At 40.5% G+C, this 22,986-nt stretch overlaps 1 protein-coding gene across 1 annotated transcript in view; it reads right to left on the bottom strand.

Annotated features, from left to right (window-relative positions):
- Positions 1–6,303: 6,303 nt before the first annotated feature.
- Positions 6,304–22,986, bottom strand: part of gpr137ba (G protein-coupled receptor 137Ba) — a 45,771-nt gene continuing 29,088 nt past the window's right edge. The window contains exons 5-7 of the mRNA XM_042305700.1: positions 10,346–10,474; positions 9,326–9,447; positions 6,304–7,026 (exon numbers count right to left, since the gene is read on the bottom strand). Coding sequence (XP_042161634.1) covers positions 6,957–7,026; positions 9,326–9,447; positions 10,346–10,474 — 321 coding nt within the window. The 3' untranslated portion in view covers positions 6,304–6,956. The remainder of the gene's footprint in view (positions 7,027–9,325; positions 9,448–10,345; positions 10,475–22,986) is intronic.

Below are 22,986 nucleotides of genomic sequence, written 5' to 3'. Positions count from 1 at the left end.
TGCCGCTGTATTGTTAATGATCACGACCCCTTCTTCTTCTTACCTTCTTGGTGACTGGGGGGCTGTATTGTTAATGATCACGTGTGCCCATGGACTTCTTAACTTCTTGGTGACTGGGGGGGGCAGTATTGAGTAGCTTGGATGAATAAGGTGCCCAGAGTAAACTGCCTGCTACTCAGCCATTAAAGCTGGAATATGCATCTAAACCTGTTTGAATGATGTCTGTGAATATAACAGATCTCATATGGCAGGCGAAAACCTGAGAAAAAATCCAACCAGGAAAAGGAAAATCTGAGGCTGGTCGTTTTTCAACTCATTACCTATTGAAGATACAGTGGGATATTGGTCATGTTGCACTTTCTAAGGCTTCCACTAGATGTCAACAGTCTTTAGAAACTTGTTTGAGGCTTCTATTGTAAAGGAGGGGCTCATAAGGGCTCTTTGAGTCAGTTATTGTGGAACTGGGATTCCTGGGAGTGCATTCTGATGAAGATCATCAAAGGTAAGTGAATATTTAAAATGCTATTTCTGACTAATGTTGACTACACAACATGGCGGATATTTCTTTGGCTGGTTTGGTCTCTGAGTGCCGTACTCAGATTATTGCATGGTTTGTTTTTCCGTAAAGTTTTTTCAAATCTGACACAGCGGTTGCATTAAGGAGAAGTTTATCTAAAGTTCCATGTATAATAGTTGTATCTTTTATTCATGTTTATTTTGAGTGTTTCTGTGAATTGATGTGGCTCTCTGCAAAATCACTGCATGTTTTAGAACTACTGAACATAACACGCCAATGTAAAATTAGATTTTTGGATATAAATATGCACTTTATCGAACAAGACATACATGTATTGTGTAACATGAAGTCCTATGAGTGTCATCTGATGAAGATCATCAAAGGTTAGTGATTAATTTTATCTATATTTCTGCTTTTTGTCACTCCTCTCTTTGGATGGAAAAATGGCTGTGTTTTTCTATGACTTGGTGGTGACCTAACATAATCGTTTGAGGTGCTTTCGCTGGAAAGCCTTTTTAAAATCAGATACAGTGGCTGGATTAACGAGAATTGTATCTTTAAAATGGTATAAAATACTTGTATGATTGAGGAATTTTAATTATGAGATTTTTGTTGTTTTGAATTTGGCGCCCTGCACTTTCACTGGCTGTTGGCGTGGTGGGACGCTACCGTCCCGAATATCCCAGTTAACATACTTATGTTAATATGTACTAGAGGTCACCTCTTCCCTTCAGTTTATCTTAATATGTACTAGAAGTCAACTCTTCCCTCTCTCTCTCTATCCCTCCCTGCCCCTCCATCTATCCCTCCCTGCCCCTCCCTCTATCCCTCCCTCCCACTCTCTATCCCTCCCTCTCTCTATCCCTCCCTCTCTCTATCCCTGCCTCCCCCTCCTCGCCCTACCCCCTCTCTATCCCTCCCTATCCCCTCTTTCTCTCTCTCTATCCCTCCCTATCCCCTCTTTCTCTCTATCCATCCCTCCCTCCCCCTCCTTCCCTCTCTGTCCCTCCTTCCTTCTCTTTCTCTCCCTTTCACCCCTTCTCTCTATTCCTCCCTACCCCCTCCCTCTCCCTACCCACTCCCTCTCTCTTTCTCTCCTCCTCCTCCCTCTCTCTATCCCTCCCCCTCCCTCTCTCTATCCCTCCCTCTCTCTATCCCTCCTCCTCCTTCCCTCTCTCTCTCCCTCCCTCCCCCTTCTTCCCTCTCTATCCCTCCCTCTCTCTATCCCTCCTCCTCCTCCATCTCTCTCTCCCTCCCTCCCCCTTCTTCCCTCTCTCTATCCTTCCCTTCTTGCCAGGATTTACAATAATTGTTTGTACAATATCAAAGTACAATAAATATTAAATGATTATGAGACATTTTATGAAACATATGTTATGTTGAATTTGACTGATAGACAGGTGGCAGCACTGCTCTGGGCTGACAGTCATCTTTAACTGACTGATAGACTCTGGGCTGACATAGTCATCTTTAACTGACTGATAGACTCTGGGCTGACATAGTCATCTTTAACTGACTGATGGACTCTGGGCTGACATAGTCATCTTTAACTGACTGATGGACTCTGGGCTGACATAGTCATCTTTAACTGACTGATGGACTCTGGGCTGACATAGTCATCTTTAACTGACTGATAGACTCTGGGCTGACATAGTCATCTTTAACTGACTGATAGACTCTGGGCTGACATAGTCATCTTTAACTGACTGATAGACTCTGGGCTGACATAGTCATCTTTAACTGACTGATCGACTCTGGGCTGACATAGATCTTTAACTGATAGACTCTGGGCTGACATAGTCATCTTTAACTGACTGATAGACTCTGGGCTGACATAGTCATCTTTAACTGACTGATTTGGGCTGAATAGTCTCTTTAACTGACTGATAGACTCTGGGCTGACATAGTCATCTTTAACTGACTGATAGACTCTGGGCTGACATAGTCATCTTTAACTGACTGATAGGCTCTGGGCTGACATAGTCATCTTTAACTGACTGATAGACTCTGGGCTGACATAGTCATCTTTAACTGACTGATAGACTCTGGGCTGACATAGTCATCTTTAACTGACTGATAGACTCTGGGCTGACATAGTCATCTTTAACTGACATAGAGTCATCTTTTAACTGACTGATAGACTCTGGGCTGACATAGTCATCTTTAACTGACTGATAGGCTCTGGGCTGACATAGTCATCTTTAACTGACTGATAGGCTCTGGGCTGACATAGTCATCTTTAACTGACTGATAGACTCTGGGCTGACATAGTCATCTTTAACTGACTGATAGACTCTGGGCTGACATAGTCATCTTTAACTGACTGATAGACTCTGGGCTGACATAGTCATCTTTAACTGACTGATAGACTCTGGGCTGACATAGTCATCTTTAACTGACTGATAGACTCTGGGCTGACATCTTTAGTCATCTTTAACTGACTGATAGGCTCTGGGCTGACATAGTCATCTTTAACTGACTGATAGACTCTGGGCTGACATAGTCATCTTTAACTGACTGATAGACTCTGGTCATCTTTAACTGACTGATAGACTCTGGGCTAGTCATCTTTAACTGACTGATAGACTCTGGGCATGACATAGTCATCTTTTAACTGACTGATAGGCTCTGGGACTCTGACATAGTCATCTTTAACTGACTGATAGACTCTGGGCTGACATAGTCATCTTTAACTGACTGATAGACTCTGGGCTGACATAGTCATCTTTAACTGACTGATAGACTCTGGGCTGACATAGTCATCTTTAACTGACTGATAGACTCTGGGCTGACATAGTCATCTTTAACTGACTGATCGACTCTGGGCTGACATAGTCATCTTTAACTGACTGAACGACTCCAGCCTGCAGATGGCAGCACTGCTCTGGGCTGACATAGTCATCTTTAACTGACTGATAACTCTGGGCTGACATAGTCATCTTTAACTGACTGAACGACTCCAGCCTGCAGATGGCAGCACTGCTCTGGGCTGACATAGTCATCTTTAACTGACTGATAGACTCTAGCCTGCAGATGGCAGCACTGACATAGTCACTTTAACTGATTGATAGACTCTGGGCTGACATAGTCAACTTTAACTGACTGATGGACTCTGGGCTGACATAGTCATCTTTAACTGACTGATAACTCTGGGCTGACATAGTCATCTTTAACTGACTGATAGACTCTGGGCTGCAGATGGCAGCACTGCTCTGGGCTGACATAGTCATCTTTAACTGACTGATAACTCTGGGCTGACATAGTCATCTTTAACTGACTGATAGACTCTAGCTTGCAGATGGCAGCACTGCTCTGGGCTGACATAGTCATCTTTAACTGACTGATAGACTCTGGGCTGACATAGTCAACAGGGAGCTGTTGTATACTGTTACTGTTGTCATTTGTGTGCAGCCAGTCCTCTGTGTTGGTCTGTCATCTAACTGCAGGCTCTTCACAGTGGAGACATGTGCTGTCGTATTCCACATCAGGCTTGTTGTTCAGGGTTGTTGCTAGGTGAAACAATAATACTCTATTTATCCACCAGACTTAACAGTTAACCATCTCACACATTACGGTTAATGTCATTACTGCAAGCACTATTTACTACAACCATTCAAAGTATTCTCAATCTGAACTTTTCATGTATTGTTAATGCCAATTACATCTGTATTGTTAATGCCAATTACATCTGTATTGTTAATGCCAATTACATCTGTATCGTTAATGCCAATTACATCTGTATTGTTAATGCCAATTACATCTCTATTGTTAATGCCAATTACATCTGTATTGTTAATGCCAATTACAACTATATTTTCAATGCCAATTACATCTCTATTGTTAATGCCAATTACAACTATATTGTTAATGCTAATTACAACTATATTGTTAATGCCAATTACAACTATATTTTTAATGCCAATTATATCTGTATTGTTAATGCCAATTACAACTATATTTTTAATGCCAATTATATCTGTATTGTTAATGCAAATTATATCTGTATTGTTAATGCCAATTACAACTATATTTTTAATGCCAATTACATCTGTATTGTTAATGCCAATTACATCTGTATTGTTAATGCAAATTATATCTGTATTGTTAATGCCAATTACAACTATATTTTCAATGCCAATTACATCTCTATTGTTAATGCCAATTACAACTATATTGTTAATGCTAATTACATCTGTATTGTTAATGCTAATTATATCTGTATTGTTAATGCTAATTACAACTATATTGTTAATGCTAATTACAACTATATTGTTAATGCTAATTACAACTATATTGTTAATGCTAATTACATCCTTATTGTTAATGCTAATTATATCTGTATTGTTAAGGCCAATCACAATTCCAGACTAGTATGAATGTTGTACTTCTGTAAAGGACTTGGATTGATTGGATTGATGGATTGATTGTCGTTACACTTGATCCATGTTTCATGGTCTGTTTCTGCTCAGACATCAAGCAGAAATGTGGCGACAATATGCTGACTCTGTCAGGACTAAATGTCTTTTCAAACAGGCTATGATCCTTGGGAAAGGGCTGAAGAGACAGATTCCTGTCTGACCACATGTATGGACTGTATTCAGTGGCTTTCTTTACGAGTGGTTCTCAGAGTGCAGGTTCCCAGCAGTGGCTATCACAGACTGTTGCTGGTAGGGTCTTGAAGACAGACAAAAACATCTTCAACCTATAGATTTAGAATGTGTTACATCTATAGATTTAGAATGTGTTACATCTATAGATTTAGAATGTGTTACATCTATAGATTTAGAATGTGTTACATCTATAGATTTAGAATGTGTTACATCTATAGATTTAGAATGTGTTACATCTATAGATTTAGAATGTGTTACATCTATAGATTTAGAATGTGTTACATCTATAGATTTAGAATGTGTTCCACCTATAGATTTAGAATGTGTTCCACCTATAGATTTAGAATGTGTTCCACCTATAGATTTAGAATGTGTTCCACCTATAGATTTAGAATGTGTTCCACCTATAGATTTAGAATGTGTTCCACCTATAGATTTAGAATGTGTTCCACCTATAGATTTAGAATGTGTTCCACCTATAGATTTAGAATGTGTTCCACCTATAGATTTAGAATGTGTTACATCTATAGATTTAGAATGTGTTCCACCTATAGATTTAGAATGTGTTACATCTATAGAATCAGATTTTGTTCCACCCATGTAATGTGTTCCATTTTTAGAACCTTTATTTAACTAGGCAAGTCAGTTAAGAACAAATTCTTATTTACAATGATGGCCTACCCGGGCCAAACCCGGACGATGCTGGGCCAATTGTGCAGCGCCCTAAGGGACTCCCAGTCACGGCTGGATGTGGTGCAGCACTGGATTTGAAACAGGAACGGCAGTGACAGCTCTTGCACTGAGAGGCAGTGCCTTAGACCGCTGCGCCACTCAGGAGTCCCATCTATAGAATTAGAATGTGTTCCACCTATAGAATTAGAATGTGTTCCACCTATAGAATTAGAATGTGTTCCACCTATAGAATTAGAATGTTCCACCAATAGAATTAGAATGTGTTCTACCTACAGAATTAGATTGTTCCACCTATAGAATTAGAATGTGTTCCACCTATAGAATTAGAATGTGTTCCACCTATAGAATTAGAATGTGTTCCACCTATAGAATTAGATTGTTCCACCTATAGAATTAGAATGTGTTCCACCTATAGAATTAGAATGTGTTCCACCTATAGAATTAGAATGTGTTCCACCACACTGTCCTAAAGCACAATCAAGGTGTTTTATAAAATAGTTTTTTATTATGGAGACTCCAATGTGAGAGAGGATTGTAAAGACCAGAACACATGTACAGTACATCTCCTCCCTCAGCAAAGATAACTAATGCCTATGAACCATTTTAGCTGCTTGTGTTAAAAACATGAAAAGGAGACATTGGGAATATAAATGGATACAGATTAGGAAATAGCTGTAAATGAATTATTGCATACGTCATACTTCTAAACAGTCAACATGTTTTTAACACAGTGAATTCAGGTAATATTCTGATGGACTGTACAGTGCAATTCAGCTCTTAGCTGCCAATGTTGTACACCTTGATTATAAACCTTTTTACATATTCATATTTCTTTGTGCAAGTTATGTATGCCCCCTAAGACCATCATCTCAATACTTACTGCCCTTTAGAAAATATGTTGACTTTATTTATCAAAACAGTAGAAAATAGAATGAATAAAGTCCTTGATGATATTCACCCCCGTGTCTCGACCCGAGGCCCTCGGGTGTGAGGTCATCAGTGTAGGCGTGTGCAAAAAAGAGACAGGGCCAACAGGAAGACTTCAAAAAGAGCTCCGGACCAATCAATAGGAGCTCTTGTAAAAGTTCCGGACCAATCAGAGCTCTTAAATAAGGTTCAGGGCCAATAGAAAGTCTTCAATAAGGGTTGAGCTCCTCTGGGGGCAGGGCTGTGCTGCTGCTGCAATCATAGCTGTCTGCTGTCAAACTGAGGACAAAGACAAAACAAGCATTACATTCCTGGGCCCATATTCACAAAGTCTCACGGTAGGAGTTCTGATCTAGGATCAGTTTTGCCCTGTAAGATGAAAAAGATGGACAGGGAGATCTGATCCTAGATCAGAACTTCTACTAATTGAGATGCGGTGTCAGTATGTATCTAAGCTCTATTGGAAAGCCCGGTCCTTGCTTCTCCACAGTCACGGTCCTCACTTCGATATTAAAACGTGTAATACCTGACAGCAGCATGTGTGTATTTGTGTTCACCTGGTTGTCTGTGTTTTTAATGTCCCTGGTGTGTGACTGTGTGATCACACGCTGCATAGCCAATGTGAGTAAGACCTTTAAACATTCACTAGGCCACAGAGTCAGACGGATTACCAGGATGTGTACTCAGAGCATGTGCTGATCAACTGGCTGACAGAGTCTGTAATTCCTACATGTTGCAAGTAGAACAAGAACACTAAGGTAACCTGGCTAAATGACAACCGTCCGGTAGCACTCACATCTGTAGTCATGAAGTCCTTTGAAAGGCTGGTCATGGCTCATGGCATTATCCCAGAAACCCTAGACTCACTCCCTACACTCTAACCACTAGGCTACCTGCCGCCTCTACACTCTAACCACTAGGCTACCTGCCGTCCCTACACTCTAACCACTAGGCTACCTGCCGTCCCTACACTCTAACCACTAGGCTACCTGCCCCCCCTACACTCTAACCACTAGGCTACCTGCCGCCTCTACACTCTAACCACTAGGCTACCTGCCGTCCCTACACTCTAACCACTAGGCTACCTGCTGACCCTACACTCTAACCACTATGCTACCTGCCGTCCCTACACTCTAACCACTAGGCTACCTGCTGACCCTACACTCTAACCACAAGGCTACCTGCCGTCCCTACACTCTAACCACTGTAGGCTACAGTCCAAGCTATGTCTTCCAATGGTGCGACTGCTGTCGGCATCCATTTTTGGACTAACAAATGATCTATATATACAGTATATCACAAAAGTGAGTACACCCCTCACATTTTTGTAAATATTTGAGTATATATTTTCTTGTGACAACACTGAAGAAATGACACTTTGCTACAATGTAAAGTAGTGAGTGTACAGCTTGTTTAACAGTGTACATTTGCTGTCCCCTCAAAATAACTCAACACACAGCCATTAATGTCTAAACCTGTTGTATTCAGCATTTCACTGTAAGGTCTACTACACCTGTTGTATTCAGCATTTCACTGTGAGGTCTACTACACCTGTTGTATTCAGCATTTCACTGTGAGGTCTACTACACCTGTTGTATTCAGCATTTCACTGTTAGGTCTACTACATCTGTTGTATTCAGCATTTCACTGTGTTGTATTCAGCATTTCACTGTGAGGTCTACTACACCTGTTGTATTCAGCATTTCACTGTGAGGTCTACTACACCTGTTGTATTCAGCATTTCACTGTGAGGTCTACTACACCTGTTGTATTCAGCATTTCACTGTGAGGTCTACTACACCTGTTGTATTCAGCATTTCACTGTGAGGTCTACTACACCTGTTGTATTCAGCATTTCACTGTGAGGTCTACTACACCTGTTGTATTCAGCATTTCACTGTAAGGTCTACTACACCTGTTGTATTCAGCATTTCACTGTGAGGTCTACTACACCTGTTGTATTCAGCATTTCACTGTAAGGTCTACTACACCTGTTGTATTCAGCATTTCACTGTGAGGTCTACTACACCTGTTGTATTCAGCATTTCACTGTGAGGTCTACTACACCTGTTGTATTCAGCATTTCACTGTGAGGTCTACTACACCTGTTGTATTTAGCATTTCACTGTGAGGTCTACTACACCTGTTGTATTCAGCATTTCACTGTAAGGTCTACTACACCTGTTGTATTCAGCATTTCACTGTAAGGTCTACTACACCTGTTGTATTCAGCATTTCACTGTGAGGTCTACTACACCTGTTGTATTCAGCATTTCACTGTGAGGTCTACTACACCTGTTGTATTCAGCATTTCACTGTGAGGTCTACTACACTTGTTGTATTCAGCATTTCACTGTAAGGTCTACTACACCTGTTGTATTCAGCATTTCACTGTGAGGTCTACTACACCTGTTGTATTCAGCATTTCACTGTGAGGTCTACTACACCTGTTGTATTCAGCATTTCACTGTGAGGTCTACTACACTTGTTGTATTCAGCATTTCACTGTAAGGTCTACTACACCTGTTGTATTCGGCGCACGTGACAAATACAATTTGATTGTCTGTTGTTCATGTACCTGGCCTGTACGTCCTGAGGGATGATGCTCCATACCAGGTCGTCATCACTGTCATAACGTCGAGGGTTGTCAAAGAAATAGGCCCTGGACGAGAAGACGTGTCCTGGGAGTCCCGTCCCACTCTGGAGAACAACAAAACCAGATATCCGTCAAATTCTTATCATACTAAACCCACTCTGTCCCAGACACAAATCACACCTTGTCACGCCCTGACCAATGAGAGCCCTTGGTTCTCTATGGTGTCGTAGGTCAGGGTGTGGCTAGGGGTGTTCTAGTTCAAGATTTCTATGATACTAAACCCACTCTGTCCCAGACACAAATCACACCTAGTATTAGACTAAAATCACACTAAATGAATAATTTCCATTGAACAAACAAGAAGCTTTTTAGTCTAACTAGGATTAATCTGTGTCCAGGAAACCAGCCTGTAGGGTCAGTGGATAGTACCAGGGTTAGGGGTCAACCTATTTCAATTCCATGTTTCCCTTATTGAAAAGCATTGAAGAACTTTGGAATGAGAGTTTCAGTGCGCTTCCTGACTGGCATTCAGCTGTACTTGACCCTGTATAGAACAGTAAACCCTCTCCTGCCATCGTGCCCTTGAGCAAAGCAGTTGCAAGGAGATCAAGAAAATTGCTGTCCATCCAGGGGCCTTACACTGCTGCTTATCCTGGTCCTCTGTGTGTGTGTGTGTGTGTGTGTGTGTGTGTGTGTGTGTGTGTGTGTGTGTGTGTGTGTGTGTGTGTGTGTGTGTGTGTGTGTGTGTGTGTGTGTGTGTGTGTGTGTGTGTGTGTGTGTGTGTGTGTGTGTACGTGTGTGTACGTGTGTGTACGTGTGTGTACGTGTGTGTGTGTGTATTGGGAAAGACAGAACACGTTTTAACCAATGAACAGTACAGTGTATTGGGAAAGGGGAAACCTACTCAGTTGAACCCATACGTGTCTTCCACATTTAACCCAACGGGGATCTGCCTAATCAACGTCCATGTCATCGGCACACATGCGCACACACACTCCTCACCTTGTCCTGGTGAGGCTGTCGGACCCTGAAGAAGTAGACGACCAGAGAGGTTGGCAGCAGCTCCCAGACAAACAGAATCACCCCAAACACAATGTACCCCGCGTCTCCCAGGGTCGACTGCAGGTCTGCCTGAGACACCACACAGACAGCATGTAGTGTTAGAGTCTGAAGTCAGATAAGCTCAGTATAAACACAGTCAACCACAACATCCTATATAAACTAAGGGCTTCCTCAGTCTGGATCCTCTAGTCTGGATCCTATATAAACTAAGGGCTTCCTCTATTCAGACTGGATCCTATATAAACTAAGGGCTTCCTCTATTCAGTCTGGATCCTATATAAACTAAGGGCTTCCTCTATTCAGTCTGGATCCTATATAAACTAAGGGCTTCCTCTATTCAGTCTGGATCCTATATAAACTAAGGGCTTCCTCTATTCAGTCTGGATCCTATATAAACTAAGGGCTTCCTCTATTCAGTCTGGATCAGGGCTTCTGTCTGGATCCTATATAAACTAAGGGCTTCCTCTATTCAGTCTGGATCCTATATAAACTAAGGGCTTCCTCTATTCAGTCTGGATCCTATATAAACTAAGGGCTTCCTCTATTCAGTCTGGATCCTATATAAACTAAGGGCTTCCTCTATTCAGTCTGGATCCTATATAAACTAAGGGCTTCCTCTATTCAGTCTGGATCCTCTAGGGCTTCCTCTATTCAGTCTGGATCCTATATAAACTAAGGGCTTCCTCTATTCAGTCTGGATCCTATATAAACTAAGGGCTTCCTCTATTCAGTCTGGATTCAGTCTGGATATAAACTAAGGGCTTCCTCTATTCAGTCTGGATCCTATATAAACTAAGGGCTTCTGTCTGGATCCTATATAAACTAAGGGCTTCCTCTATTCAGTCTGGATCCTATATAAACTAAGGGCTTCCTCTATTCAGTCTGGATCTTCTAAGGGCTTCCTCTATTCAGTCTGGATCCTATATAAACTAAGGGCTTCCTCTATTGGATCAGATTCTGGATCCTATATAAACTAAGGGCTTCCTCTATTCAGTCTGGATCCTATATAAACTAAGGGCTTCCTCTATTCAGTCTGGATCCTATATAAACTAAGGGCTTCCTCTATTCAGTCTGGATCCTATATAAACTAAGGGCTTCCTCTATTCAGTCTGGATCCTATATAAACTAAGGGCTTCCTCTATTCAGTCTGGATCCTATATAAACTAAGGGCTTCCTCTATTCAGTGGATCCTATATAAACTAAGGGCTTCCTCTATTCAGTCTGGATCCTATAAAAACTAAGGGCTTCCTCTATTCAGTCTGGATCCTATATAAACTAAGGGCTTCCTCTATTCAGTCTGGATCCTATATAAACTAAGGGCTTCCTCTATTCAGTCTGGATCCTATATAAACTAAGGGCTTCCTCTATTCAGTCTGGATCCTATATAAACTAAGGGCTTCCTCTATTCAGTCTGGATCCTATATAAACTAAGGGCTTCCTCTATTCAGTCTGGATCCTATATAAACTAAGGGCTTCCTCTATTCAGTCTGGATCCTATATAAACTAAGGGCTTCCTCTATTCAGTCTGGATCCTATATAAACTAAGGGCTTCCTCTATTCAGTCTGGATCTAAAACTAAGGGCTTCCTCTATTCAGTCTGGATCCTATATAAACTAAGGGCTTCCTCTATTCAGTCTGGATCCTATATAAACTAATTCAGTCTGGATCTTCTAAGGGCTTCCTCTATTCAGTCTGGATCCTATATAAACTAAGGGCTTCCTCTATTCAGTCTGGATCCTATATAAACTAAGGGCTTCCTCTATTCAGTCTGGATCCTATATTCAAATATAAACTAAGGGCTTCCTCTATTCAGTCTGGATCCTATATAAACTAAGGGCTTCCTCTATTCAGTCTGGATCCTATATAAACTAAGGGCTTCCTCTATTCATTGGATCCTAGTTCTGTCTGGATCCTATATAAACTAAGGGCTTCCTCTATTCAGTCTGGATCCTATATAAACTAAGGGCTTCCTCTATTCAGTCTGGATCCTATATAAACTAAGGGCTTCCTCTATTCAGTCTGGATCCTATATAAACTAAGGGCTTCCTCTATTCAGTCTGGATCCTATATAAACTAAGGGCTTCCTCTATTCAGTCTGGATCCTATATAAACTAAGGGCTTCCTCTATTCAGTCTGGATCTATATAAACTAAGGGCTTCCTCTATTCCTGGATATATAAACTAAGGGCTTCCTCTATTCAGTCTGGATCCTATATAAACTAAGGGCTTCCTCTATTCAGTCTGGATCCTATATAAACTAAGGGCTTCCTCTATTCAGACTGGATCCTATATAAACAGGGCTTCTTCAGGATCCTATATAAACTAAGGGCTTCCTCTATTCAGTCTGGATCCTATATAAACTAAGGGCTTCCTCTATTCAGTCTGGATCCTATATAAACTAAGGGCTTCCTCTATTCAGTCTGGATCCTATATAAACTAAGGGCTTCCTCTATTCTAGTTCTGGATCCTATATAAACTAAGGGCTTCCTCTATTCAGTCTGGATCCTATATAAACTAAGGGCTTCCTCTCTATTCAGTCTGGATCCTATATAAACTAAGGGCTTCCTCTATTCATCTGGATCAGTTCTGGATCCTATATAAACTAAGGGCTTCCTCTATTCAGTCTGGATCCTATATAAACTAAGGGCTTCCTCTATTCAGTCTGGATCCTATATAAACTAAGGGCTTCCTCTATTCAGTCTGGATCCTATATAAACTAAGGGCTTCCTCTATTCAGTCTGGATCCTATATAAACTAAGGGCTTCCTCTATTCAGTCTGGATCCTATATAAACTAAGGGCTTCCTCTATTCAGTCTGGATCCTATATAAACTAAGGGCTTCCTCTATTCAGTCTGGATCCTATATAAACTAAGGGCTTCCTCTATTCAGTCTGGATCCTATATAAACTAAGGGCTTCCTCTATTCAGTCTGGATCCTATATAAACTAAGGGCTTCCTCTATTCAGTCTGGATCCTATATAAACTAAGGGCTTCCTCTATTCAGTCTGGATCCTATATAAACTAAGGGCTTCCTCTATTCAGTCTGGATCCTATATAAACTAAGGGCTTCCTCTATTCAGTCTGGATCCTATATAAACTAAGGGCTTCCTCTATTCAGTCTGGATCCTATATAAACTAAGGGCTTCCTCTATTCTGGATCCTCTATTCAGTCTGGATCCTATATAAACTAAGGGCTTCCTCTATTCAGTCTGGATCATAAACTAAGTTCTGGGATCCTATATAAACTAAGGGCTTCCTCTATTCAGTCTGGATCCTATATAAACTAAGGGCTTCCTCTATTCAGTCTGGAGTCTGGGATCCTATATAAACTAAGGGCTTCCTCTATTCAGTGGATCTATATAAACTAAGGGCTTCCTCTATTCAGTCTGGATCCTATATAAACTAAGGGCTTCCTCTATTCCTATATAAAACTAAGGGCTTCCTCTATTCAGTCTGGATCCTATATAAACTAAGGGCTTCCTCTATTCAGTCTGGATCCTATATAAACTAAGGGCTTCCTCTATTCAGTCTGGATCCTATATAAACTAAGGGCTTCCTCTATTCAGTCTGGATCCTATATAAACTAAGGGCTTCCTCTATTCAGTCTGGATTCAGTCTGGATCCTATATAAACTTCCTCTATTCAGTCTGGATCTTCTAAGGGCTTCCTCTATTCAGTCTGGATCCTATATAAACTAAGGGCTTCCTCTATTCAGTCTGGATCCTATATAAACTAAGGGCTTCCTCTATTCAGTCTGGATCCTATATAAACTAAGGGCTTCCTCTATTCAGTCTGGATCCTATATAAACTAAGGGCTTCCTCTATTCAGTCTGGATCCTATATAAACTAAGGGCTTCCTCTATTCAGTCTGGATCCTATATAAACTAAGGGCTTCCTCTATTCAGTCTGGATCCTATATAAACTAAGGGCTTCCTCTATTCAGTCTGGATCCTATATAAACTAAGGGCTTCCTCTATTCAGTCTGGATCCTATATAAACTAAGGGCTTCCTCTATTCAGTCTGGATCCTATATAAACTAAGGGCTTCCTCTATTCAGTCTGGATCCTATATAAACTACTTCCTCTATTCAGGGATCTTCCTAAGGGCTTCCTCTATTCAGTCTGGATCCTATATAAACTAAGGGCTTCCTCTATTCAGTCTGGATCTATATAAACTAAGGGCTTCCTCTATTCAGTCTGGATCCTATATAAACTAAGGGCTTCCTCTATTCAGTCTGGATCCTATATAAACTAAGGGCTTCCTCTATTCAGTCTGGATCCTATATAAACTAAGGGCTTCCTCTATTCAGTCTGGATCCTATATAAACTAAGGGCTTCCTCTATTCAGGGATCTTCTAAGGGCTTCTCTATTCAGTCTGGATCCTATATAAACTAAGGGCTTCCTCTATTCAGACTGGATCCTATATAAACTAAGGGCTTCCTCTATTCAGCTTCCTCTATTCAGTCTGGATCCTATATAAACTAAGGGCTTCCTCTATTCAGTCTGGATCCTATATAAACTAAGGGCTTCCTCTATTCAGTCTGGATCTGGATTCCTATATAAACTAAGGGCTTCCTCTATTCAGTCTGGATCCTATATAAACTAAGGGCTTCTAAGGGCTTCTATTCAGTCTGGATCCTATATAAAGGGCTTCCTCTAAGGGATCTTCTAAGGGCTTCCTCTATTCAGTCTGGATCCTATATAAACTATTCAGTCTGGCTTCCTCTATTCAGTCTGGATCCTATATAAACTAAGGGCTTCCTCTATTCAGTCTGGATCCTATATAAACTAAGGGCTTCCTCTATTCAGTCTGGATCCTATATAAACTAAGGGCTTCCTCTATTCAGTCTGGATCCTATATAAACTAAGGGCTTCCTCTATTCAGTCTGGATCCTATATAAACTAAGGGCTTCCTTCCTATTCAGTCTGGATCCTATATAAACTAAGGGCTTCCTCTATTCAGTCTGGATCCTATATAAACTATTCAGTCTGGATCCTATATAAACTAAGGGCTTCCTCTATTCAGTCTGGATCCTATATAAACTAAGGGCTTCCTCTATTCAGTCTGGATCCTATATAAACTAAGGGCTTCCTCTATTCAGTCTGGATCCTATATAAACTAAGGGCTTCCTCTATTCAGTCTGGATCCTATATAAACTAAGGGCTTCCTCTATGGATCAGTCTGTCTGGATCCTATATAAACTAAGGGCTTCCTCTATTCAGTCTGGATCCTATATAAACTAAGGGCTTCCTCTATTCAGTCTGGATCCTATATAAACTAAGGGCTTCCTCTATTCAGTCTGGATCCTATATAAACTAAGGGCTTCCTCTATTCAGTCTGGATCCTATATAAACTAAGGGCTTCCTCTATTCAGTCTGGATCCTATATAAACTAAGGGCTTCCTCTATTCAGTCTGGATCCTATATAAACTAAGGGCTTCCTCTATTCAGTCTGGATCCTATATAAACTAAGGGCTTCCTCTATTCAGTCTGGATCCTATATAAACTAAGGGCTTCCTCTATTCAGTCTGGATCCTATATAAACTAAGGGCTTCCTCTATTCAGTCTGGATCCTATATAAACTAAGGGCTTCCTCTATTCAGTCTGGATCCTATATAAACTAAGGGCTTCTATTCAGTCTGGATCCTATATAAACTAAGGGCTTCCTCTATTCAGTCTGGATCCTATATAAACTAAGGGCTTCCTCTATTCAGTGGATCTGGATTCAGTCTGGATCCTATAAAACTAAGGGCTTCCTCTATTCAGTCTGGATCCTATATAAACTAAGGGCTTCCTCTATTCAGTCTATTCAGTCTGGATCCTATATAAACTAAGGGCTTCCTCTATTCAGACTGGATCCTATATAAACTAAGGGCTTCCTCTATTCAGTCTGGATCCTATATAAACTAAGGGCTTCCTCTATTCAGTCTGGATCCTATATAAACTAAGGGCTTCCTCTATTCAGTCTGGATCCTATATAAACTAAGGGCTTCCTCTATTCAGTCTGGATCCTATATAAACTAAGGGCTTCCTCTATTCAGTCTGGATCCTATATAAACTAAGGGCTTCCTCTATTCAGTCTGGATCCTATATAAACTAAGGGCTTCCTCTATTCAGTCTGGATCCTATATAAACTAAGGGCTTCCTCTATTCAGTCTGGATCCTATATAAACTAAGGGCTTCCTCTATTCAGTCTGGATCCTATATAAACTAAGGGCTTCCTCTATTCAGTCTGGATCCTATATAAACTAAGGGCTTCCTCTATTCAGTCTGGATCCTATATAAACTAAGGGCTTCCTCTATTCAGTCTGGATCCTATATAAACTAAAGTCTGGATCCTATATAAACTAAGGGCTTCCTCTATTCAGTCTGGATCTATATAAACTAAGGGCTTCCTCTATTCAGTCTGGATCCTATATAAACAGTCTGGATCCTATATAAACTAAGGGCTTCCTCTATTCAGTCTGGATCCTATATAAACTAAGGGCTTCCTCTATTCAGTCTGGATCCTATATAAACTAAGGGCTTCCTCTATTCAGTCTGGATCTTCTAAGGGCTTCTCTATTCAGTCTGGATCCTATATAAACTAAGGGCTTCCTCTATTCAGTCTGGATCCTATATAAACTAAGGGCTTCCTCTATTCAGTCTGGATCCTATATAAACTAAGGGCTTCCTCTATTCAGTCTGGATCCTATATAAACTAAGGGCTTCCTCTATTCAGTCTGGATCCTATATAAACTAAGGGCTTCCTCTATTCAGTCTGGATCCTATATAAACTAAGGGCTTCCTCTATTCAGTCTGGATCCTATATAAACTAAGGGCTTCCTCTATTCAGTCTGGATCCTATATAAACTAAGGGCTTCCTCTATTCAGTCTGGATCCTATATAAACTAAGGGCTTCCTCTATTCAGTCTGGATCCTATATAAACTAAGGGCTTCCTCTATTCAGTCTGGATCCTATATAAACTTCCTCTAAGTCTGGATCCTATATAAACTAAGGGCTCTCTATTCAGTCTGGATCTATATAAACTAAGGGCTTCCTCTATTCAGTCTGGATCCTATATAAACTAAGGGCTTCCTCTATTCAGTCTGGATCCTATATAAACTAAGGGCTTCCTCTATTCAGTCTGGATCCTATATAAACTAAGGGCTTCCTCTATTCAGTCTGGATCCTATATAAACTAAGGGCTTCCTCTATTCAGTCTGGATCCTATATAAACTAAGGGCTTCCTCTATTCAGTCTGGATCCTATATAAACTAAGGGCTTCCTCTATTCAGTCTGGATCCTATATAAACTAAGGGCTTCCTCTATTCAGTCTGGATCCTATATAAACTAAGGGCTTCCTCTATTCAGTCTGGATCCTATATAAACTAAGGGCTTCCTCTATTCAGTCTGGATCCTATATAAACTAAGGGCTTCCTCTATTCAGTCTGGATCCTATATAAAAACTAAGGGCTTCCTCTATTCAGTCTGGATCCTATATAAACTAAGGGCTTCCTCTATTCAGTCTGGATCCTATATAAACTAAGGGCTTCCTCTATTCAGTCTGGATCCTATATAAACTAAGGGCTTCCTCTATTCAGTCTGGATCCTATATAAACTAAGGGCTTCCTCTATTCAGTCTGGATCCTATATAAACTAAGGGCTTCCTCTATTCAGTCTGGATCCTATATAAACTAAGGGCTTCCTCTATTCAGTCTGGATCCTATATAAACTAAGGGCTTCCTCTATTCAGACTGGATCCTATATAAACTAAGGGCTTCCTCTATTCAGTCTGGATCTATATAAACTAAGGGCTTCTCTATTCAGTCTGGATCCTATATAAACTAAGGGCTTCCTCTATTCAGTCTGGATCCTATATAAACTAAGGGCTTCCTCTATTCAGTCTGGATCCTATATAAACTAAGGGCTTCCTCTCTGGATTCAGGGCTTCTGGATCCTATATAAACTAAGGGCTTCCTCTATTCAGTCTGGATCCTATATTCAAACTAAGGGCTTCCTCTATTCAGTCTGGATCCTATATAAACTAAGGGCTTCCTCTATTCAGTCTGGATCCTATATAAACTAAGGGCTTCCTCTATTCAGTCTGGATCCTATATAAACTAAGGGCTTCCTCTATTCAGTCTGGATCCTATATAAACTAAGGGCTTCCTCTATTCAGTCTGGATCCTATATAAACTAGGGCTTCCTCTATTCAGTCTGGATCCTATATAAACTAACTAAGGGCTTCCTCTATTCAGTCTGGATCCTATATAAACTAAGGGCTTCCTCTATTCAGTCTGGATCCTATATAAACTAAGGGCTTCCTCTATTCAGTCTGGATCCTATATAAACTAAGGGCTTCCTCTATTCAGTCTGGATCCTATAAACTAAGGGCTTCCTCTATTCAGTCTGGATCCTATATAAACTTCCTTCCTCTATTCAGTCTGGATCCTATATAAACTAAGGGCTTCCTCTATTCAGTCTGGATCCTTATAAACTTCCTCTATTCAGTCTCTATTCAGTCTGGATCCTATATAAACTAAGGGCTTCCTCTATTCAGTCTGGATCCTATATAAACTAAGGGCTTCCTCTATTCAGTCTGGATCCTATAAACTAAGGGCTTCCTCTAAATCCTATATAAACTAAGGGCTTCCTCTATTCAGTCTGGATCCTATATAAACTAAGGGCTTCCTCTATTCAGTCTGGATCTGGATTCTAGGGCTTCCTCTATTCAGTCTGGATCCTATATAAACTAAGGGCTTCCTCTATTCAGTCTGGATCCTATATAAACTAAGGGCTTCCTCTATTCAGTCTGGATCCTATATAAACTAAGGGCTTCCTCTATTCAGTCTGGATCCTATATAAACTAAGGGCTTCCTCTATTCAGTCTGGATCCTATATAAACTAAGGGCTTCCTCTATTCAGTCTGGATCCTATATAAACTAAGGGCTTCCTCTATTCAGTCTGGATCCTATATAAACTAAGGGCTTCCTCTATTCAGTCTGGATCCTATATAAACTAAGGGCTTCCTCTATTCAGTGGATCTGGATTCAGTCTGGATATAAACTAAGGGCTTCCTCTATTCAGTCTGGATCCTATATAAACTTCCTCTATTCAGTCTGGATCCTATATAAACTAAGGGCTTCCTCTATTCAGTCTGGATCCTATATAAACTAAGGGCTTCCTCTATTCAGTCTGGATCCTATATAAACTAAGGGCTTCCTCTATTCAGTCTGGATCCTATATAAACTAAGGGCTTCCTCTATTCAGTCTGGATCCTATATAAACTAAGGGCTTCCTCTATTCAGTCTGGATCCTATATAAACTAAGGGCTTCCTCTATTCAGTCTGGATCCTATATAAACTAAGGGCTTCCTCTATTCAGTCTGGATCCTATATAAACTAAGGGCTTCCTCTATTCAGTCTGGATCCTATATAAACTAAGGGCTTCCTCTATTCAGTCTGGATCCTATATAAACTAAGGGCTTCCTCTATTCAGTCTGGATCCTATATAAACTAAGGGCTTCCTCTATTCAGTCTGGATCCTATATAAACTAAGGGCTTCCTCTATTCAGTCTGGATCCTATATAAACTAAGGGCTTCCTCTATTCAGTCTGGATCCTATATAAACTAAGGGCTTCCTCTATTCAGTCTGGGCTTCCTCTATTCCTATATAAACTAAGGGCTTCCTCAGTCTGGATTCTAGGGCTTCTGGAGTCTGGATCCTATATAAACTAAGGGCTTCCTCTATTCAGTCTGGATCCTATATAAACTAAGGGCTTCCTCTATTCAGTCTGGATCCTATATAAACTAAGGGCTTCCTCTATTCAGTCTGGATTCCTATATAAACTAAGGGCTTCCTCTATTCAGTCTGGATCCTATATAAACTAAGGGCTTCCTCTATTCAGTCTGGATCCTATCCTATAAAACTAAGGGCTTCCTCTATTCAGTCTGGATTCAGTCTGGATCCTATAAAACTAAGGGCTTCCTCTATTCAGTCTGGATCCTATATAAACTAAGGGCTTCCTCTATTCAGTCTGGATCCTATATAAACTAAGGGCTTCCTCTATTCAGTCTGGATCCTATATAAACTAAGGGCTTCCTCTATTCAGTCTGGATCCTATATAAACTAAGGGCTTCCTCTATTCAGTCTGGATCCTATATAAACTAAGGGCTTCCTCTATTCAGTCTGGATCCTATATAAACTAAGGGCTTCCTCTATTCAGACTGGATCCTATATAAACTAAGGGCTTCCTCTATTCAGTCTGGAATATAAACTAATTCAGTCTGGATCCTATATAAACTAAGGCTTCCTCTATTCAGTCTGGATCCTATATAAACTAAGGGCTTCCTCTATTCAGTCTGGATCCTATATAAACTAAGGGCTTCCTCTATTCAGTCTGGATCCTATATAAACTAAGGGCTTCCTCTATTCAGTCTGGATCCTATATAAACTAAGGGCTTCCTCTATTCAGTCTGGATCCTATATAAACTAAGGGCTTCCTCTATTCAGTCTGGATCCTATATAAACTAAGGGCTTCCTCTATTCAGTCTGGATCCTATATAAACTAAGGGCTTCCTCTATTCAGTCTGGATCCTATATAAACTAAGGGCTTCCTCTATTCAGTCTGGATCCTATATAAACTAAGGGCTTCCTCTCTGGATTCAGTCTGGATCCTATATAAACTAAGGGCTTCCTCTATTCAGTCTGGATCCTATAAACTAAGGGCTATTCAGTCTGGATCCTATATAAACTAAGGGCTTCCTCTATTCAGTCTGGATCCTAAGGGCTATATAAACTAAGGGCTTCCTCTATTCAGTCTGGATCCTATATAAACTAAGGGCTTCCTCAGTCTGGATCCTCAGTCTGGATGGATCCTATATAAACTAAGGGCTTCCTCTATTCAGTCTGGATCCTATATAAACTAAGGGCTTCCTCTATTCAGTCTGGATCCTATATAAACTAAGGGCTTCCTCTATTCAGTCTGGATCCTATATAAACTAAGGGCTTCCTCTATTCAGTCTGGATCCTATATAAACTAAGGGCTTCCTCTATTCAGTCTGGATCCTATATAAACTAAGGGCTTCCTCTATTCAGTCTGGATCCTATATAAACTAAGGGCTTCCAGTCTGGATCTATTCAGGCTCTGGGATCCTATATAAACTAAGGGCTTCCTCTATTCAGTCTGGATCCTATATAAACTAAGGGCTTCCTCTATTCAGTCTGGATCCTATATAAACTAAGGGCTTCCTCTTCCTCTATTCAGTCTGGATCCTATATAAACTAAGGGCTTCCTCTATTCAGTCTGGATCCTATATAAACTAAGGGCTTCCTCTATTCAGTCTGGATCCTATATAAACTAAGGGCTTCCTCTATTCAGTCTGGATCCTATATAAACTAAGGGCTTCCTCTATTCAGTCTGGATCCTAATAAACTAAGGGCTTCCTCTATTCAGTCTGGATCCTATATAAACTAAGGGCTTCCTCTATTCAGTCTGGATCCTATATAAACTAAGGGCTTCCTCTATTCAGTCTGGATCCTATATAAACTAAGGGCTTCCTCTATTCAGTCTGGATCCTATATAAACTAAGGGCTTCCTCTATTCAGTCTGGATCCTATATAAACTAAGGGCTTCCTCTATTCAGTCTGGATCCTATATAAACTAAGGGCTTCTCTATTCAGTCTGGATCCTATATAAACTAAGGGCTTCCTCTATTCAGTCTGGATCCTATATAAACTAAGGGCTTCCTCTATTCAGTCTGGATCCTATATAAACTAAGGGCTTCCTCTATTCAGTCTGGATCCTATATAAACTAAGGGCTTCCTCTATTCAGTCTGGATCCTATATAAACTAAGGGCTTCCTCTATTCAGTCTGGATCCTATATAAACTAAGGGCTTCTTCCTCTATTCAGTCTGGATCCTATATAAACTAAGGGCTTCCTCTATTCAGTCTGGATCCTATATAAACTAAGGGCTTCCTCTATTCAGTCTGGATCCTATATAAACTAAGGGCTTCCTCTATTCAGTCTGGATCCTATATAAACTAAGGGCTTCCTCTATTCAGTCTGGATCCTATATAAACTAAGGGCTTCCTCTATTCAGTCTGGATCCTATATAAACTAAGGGCTTCCTCTATTCAGTCTGGATCTGGGCTTCCTCTATTCAGTCTGGATCCTATAAACTAAGGGCTTCCTCTATTCAGTCTGGATCCTATATAAACTAAGGGCTTCCTCTATTCAGTCTGGATCCTATATAAACTAAGGGCTTCCTCTATTCAGTCTGGATCCTATATAAACTAAGGGCTTCCTCTATTCAGTCTGGATCCTATATAAACTAAGGGCTTCCTCTATTCAGTCTGGATCCTATATAAACTAAGGGCTTCCTCTATTCAGTCTGGATCCTATATAAACTAAGGGCTTCCTCTATTCAGTCTGGATCCTATATAAACTAAGGGCTTCCTCTATTCAGTCTGGATCCTATATAAACTAAGGGCTTCCTCTATTCAGTCTGGATCCTATATAAACTAAGGGCTTCCTCTATTCAGTCTGGATCCTATATAAACTAAGGGCTTCCTCTATTCAGTCTGGATCCTATATAAA

Source organism: Oncorhynchus tshawytscha, linkage group LG24, assembly GCF_018296145.1.
Source record: "Oncorhynchus tshawytscha isolate Ot180627B linkage group LG24, Otsh_v2.0, whole genome shotgun sequence".
Lineage (NCBI taxonomy): Eukaryota > Metazoa > Chordata > Actinopteri > Salmoniformes > Salmonidae > Oncorhynchus > Oncorhynchus tshawytscha.
The sequence above is the reverse complement of the archived record's forward strand: the minus strand, read 5'-3'. Positions and strand labels throughout refer to the sequence as shown.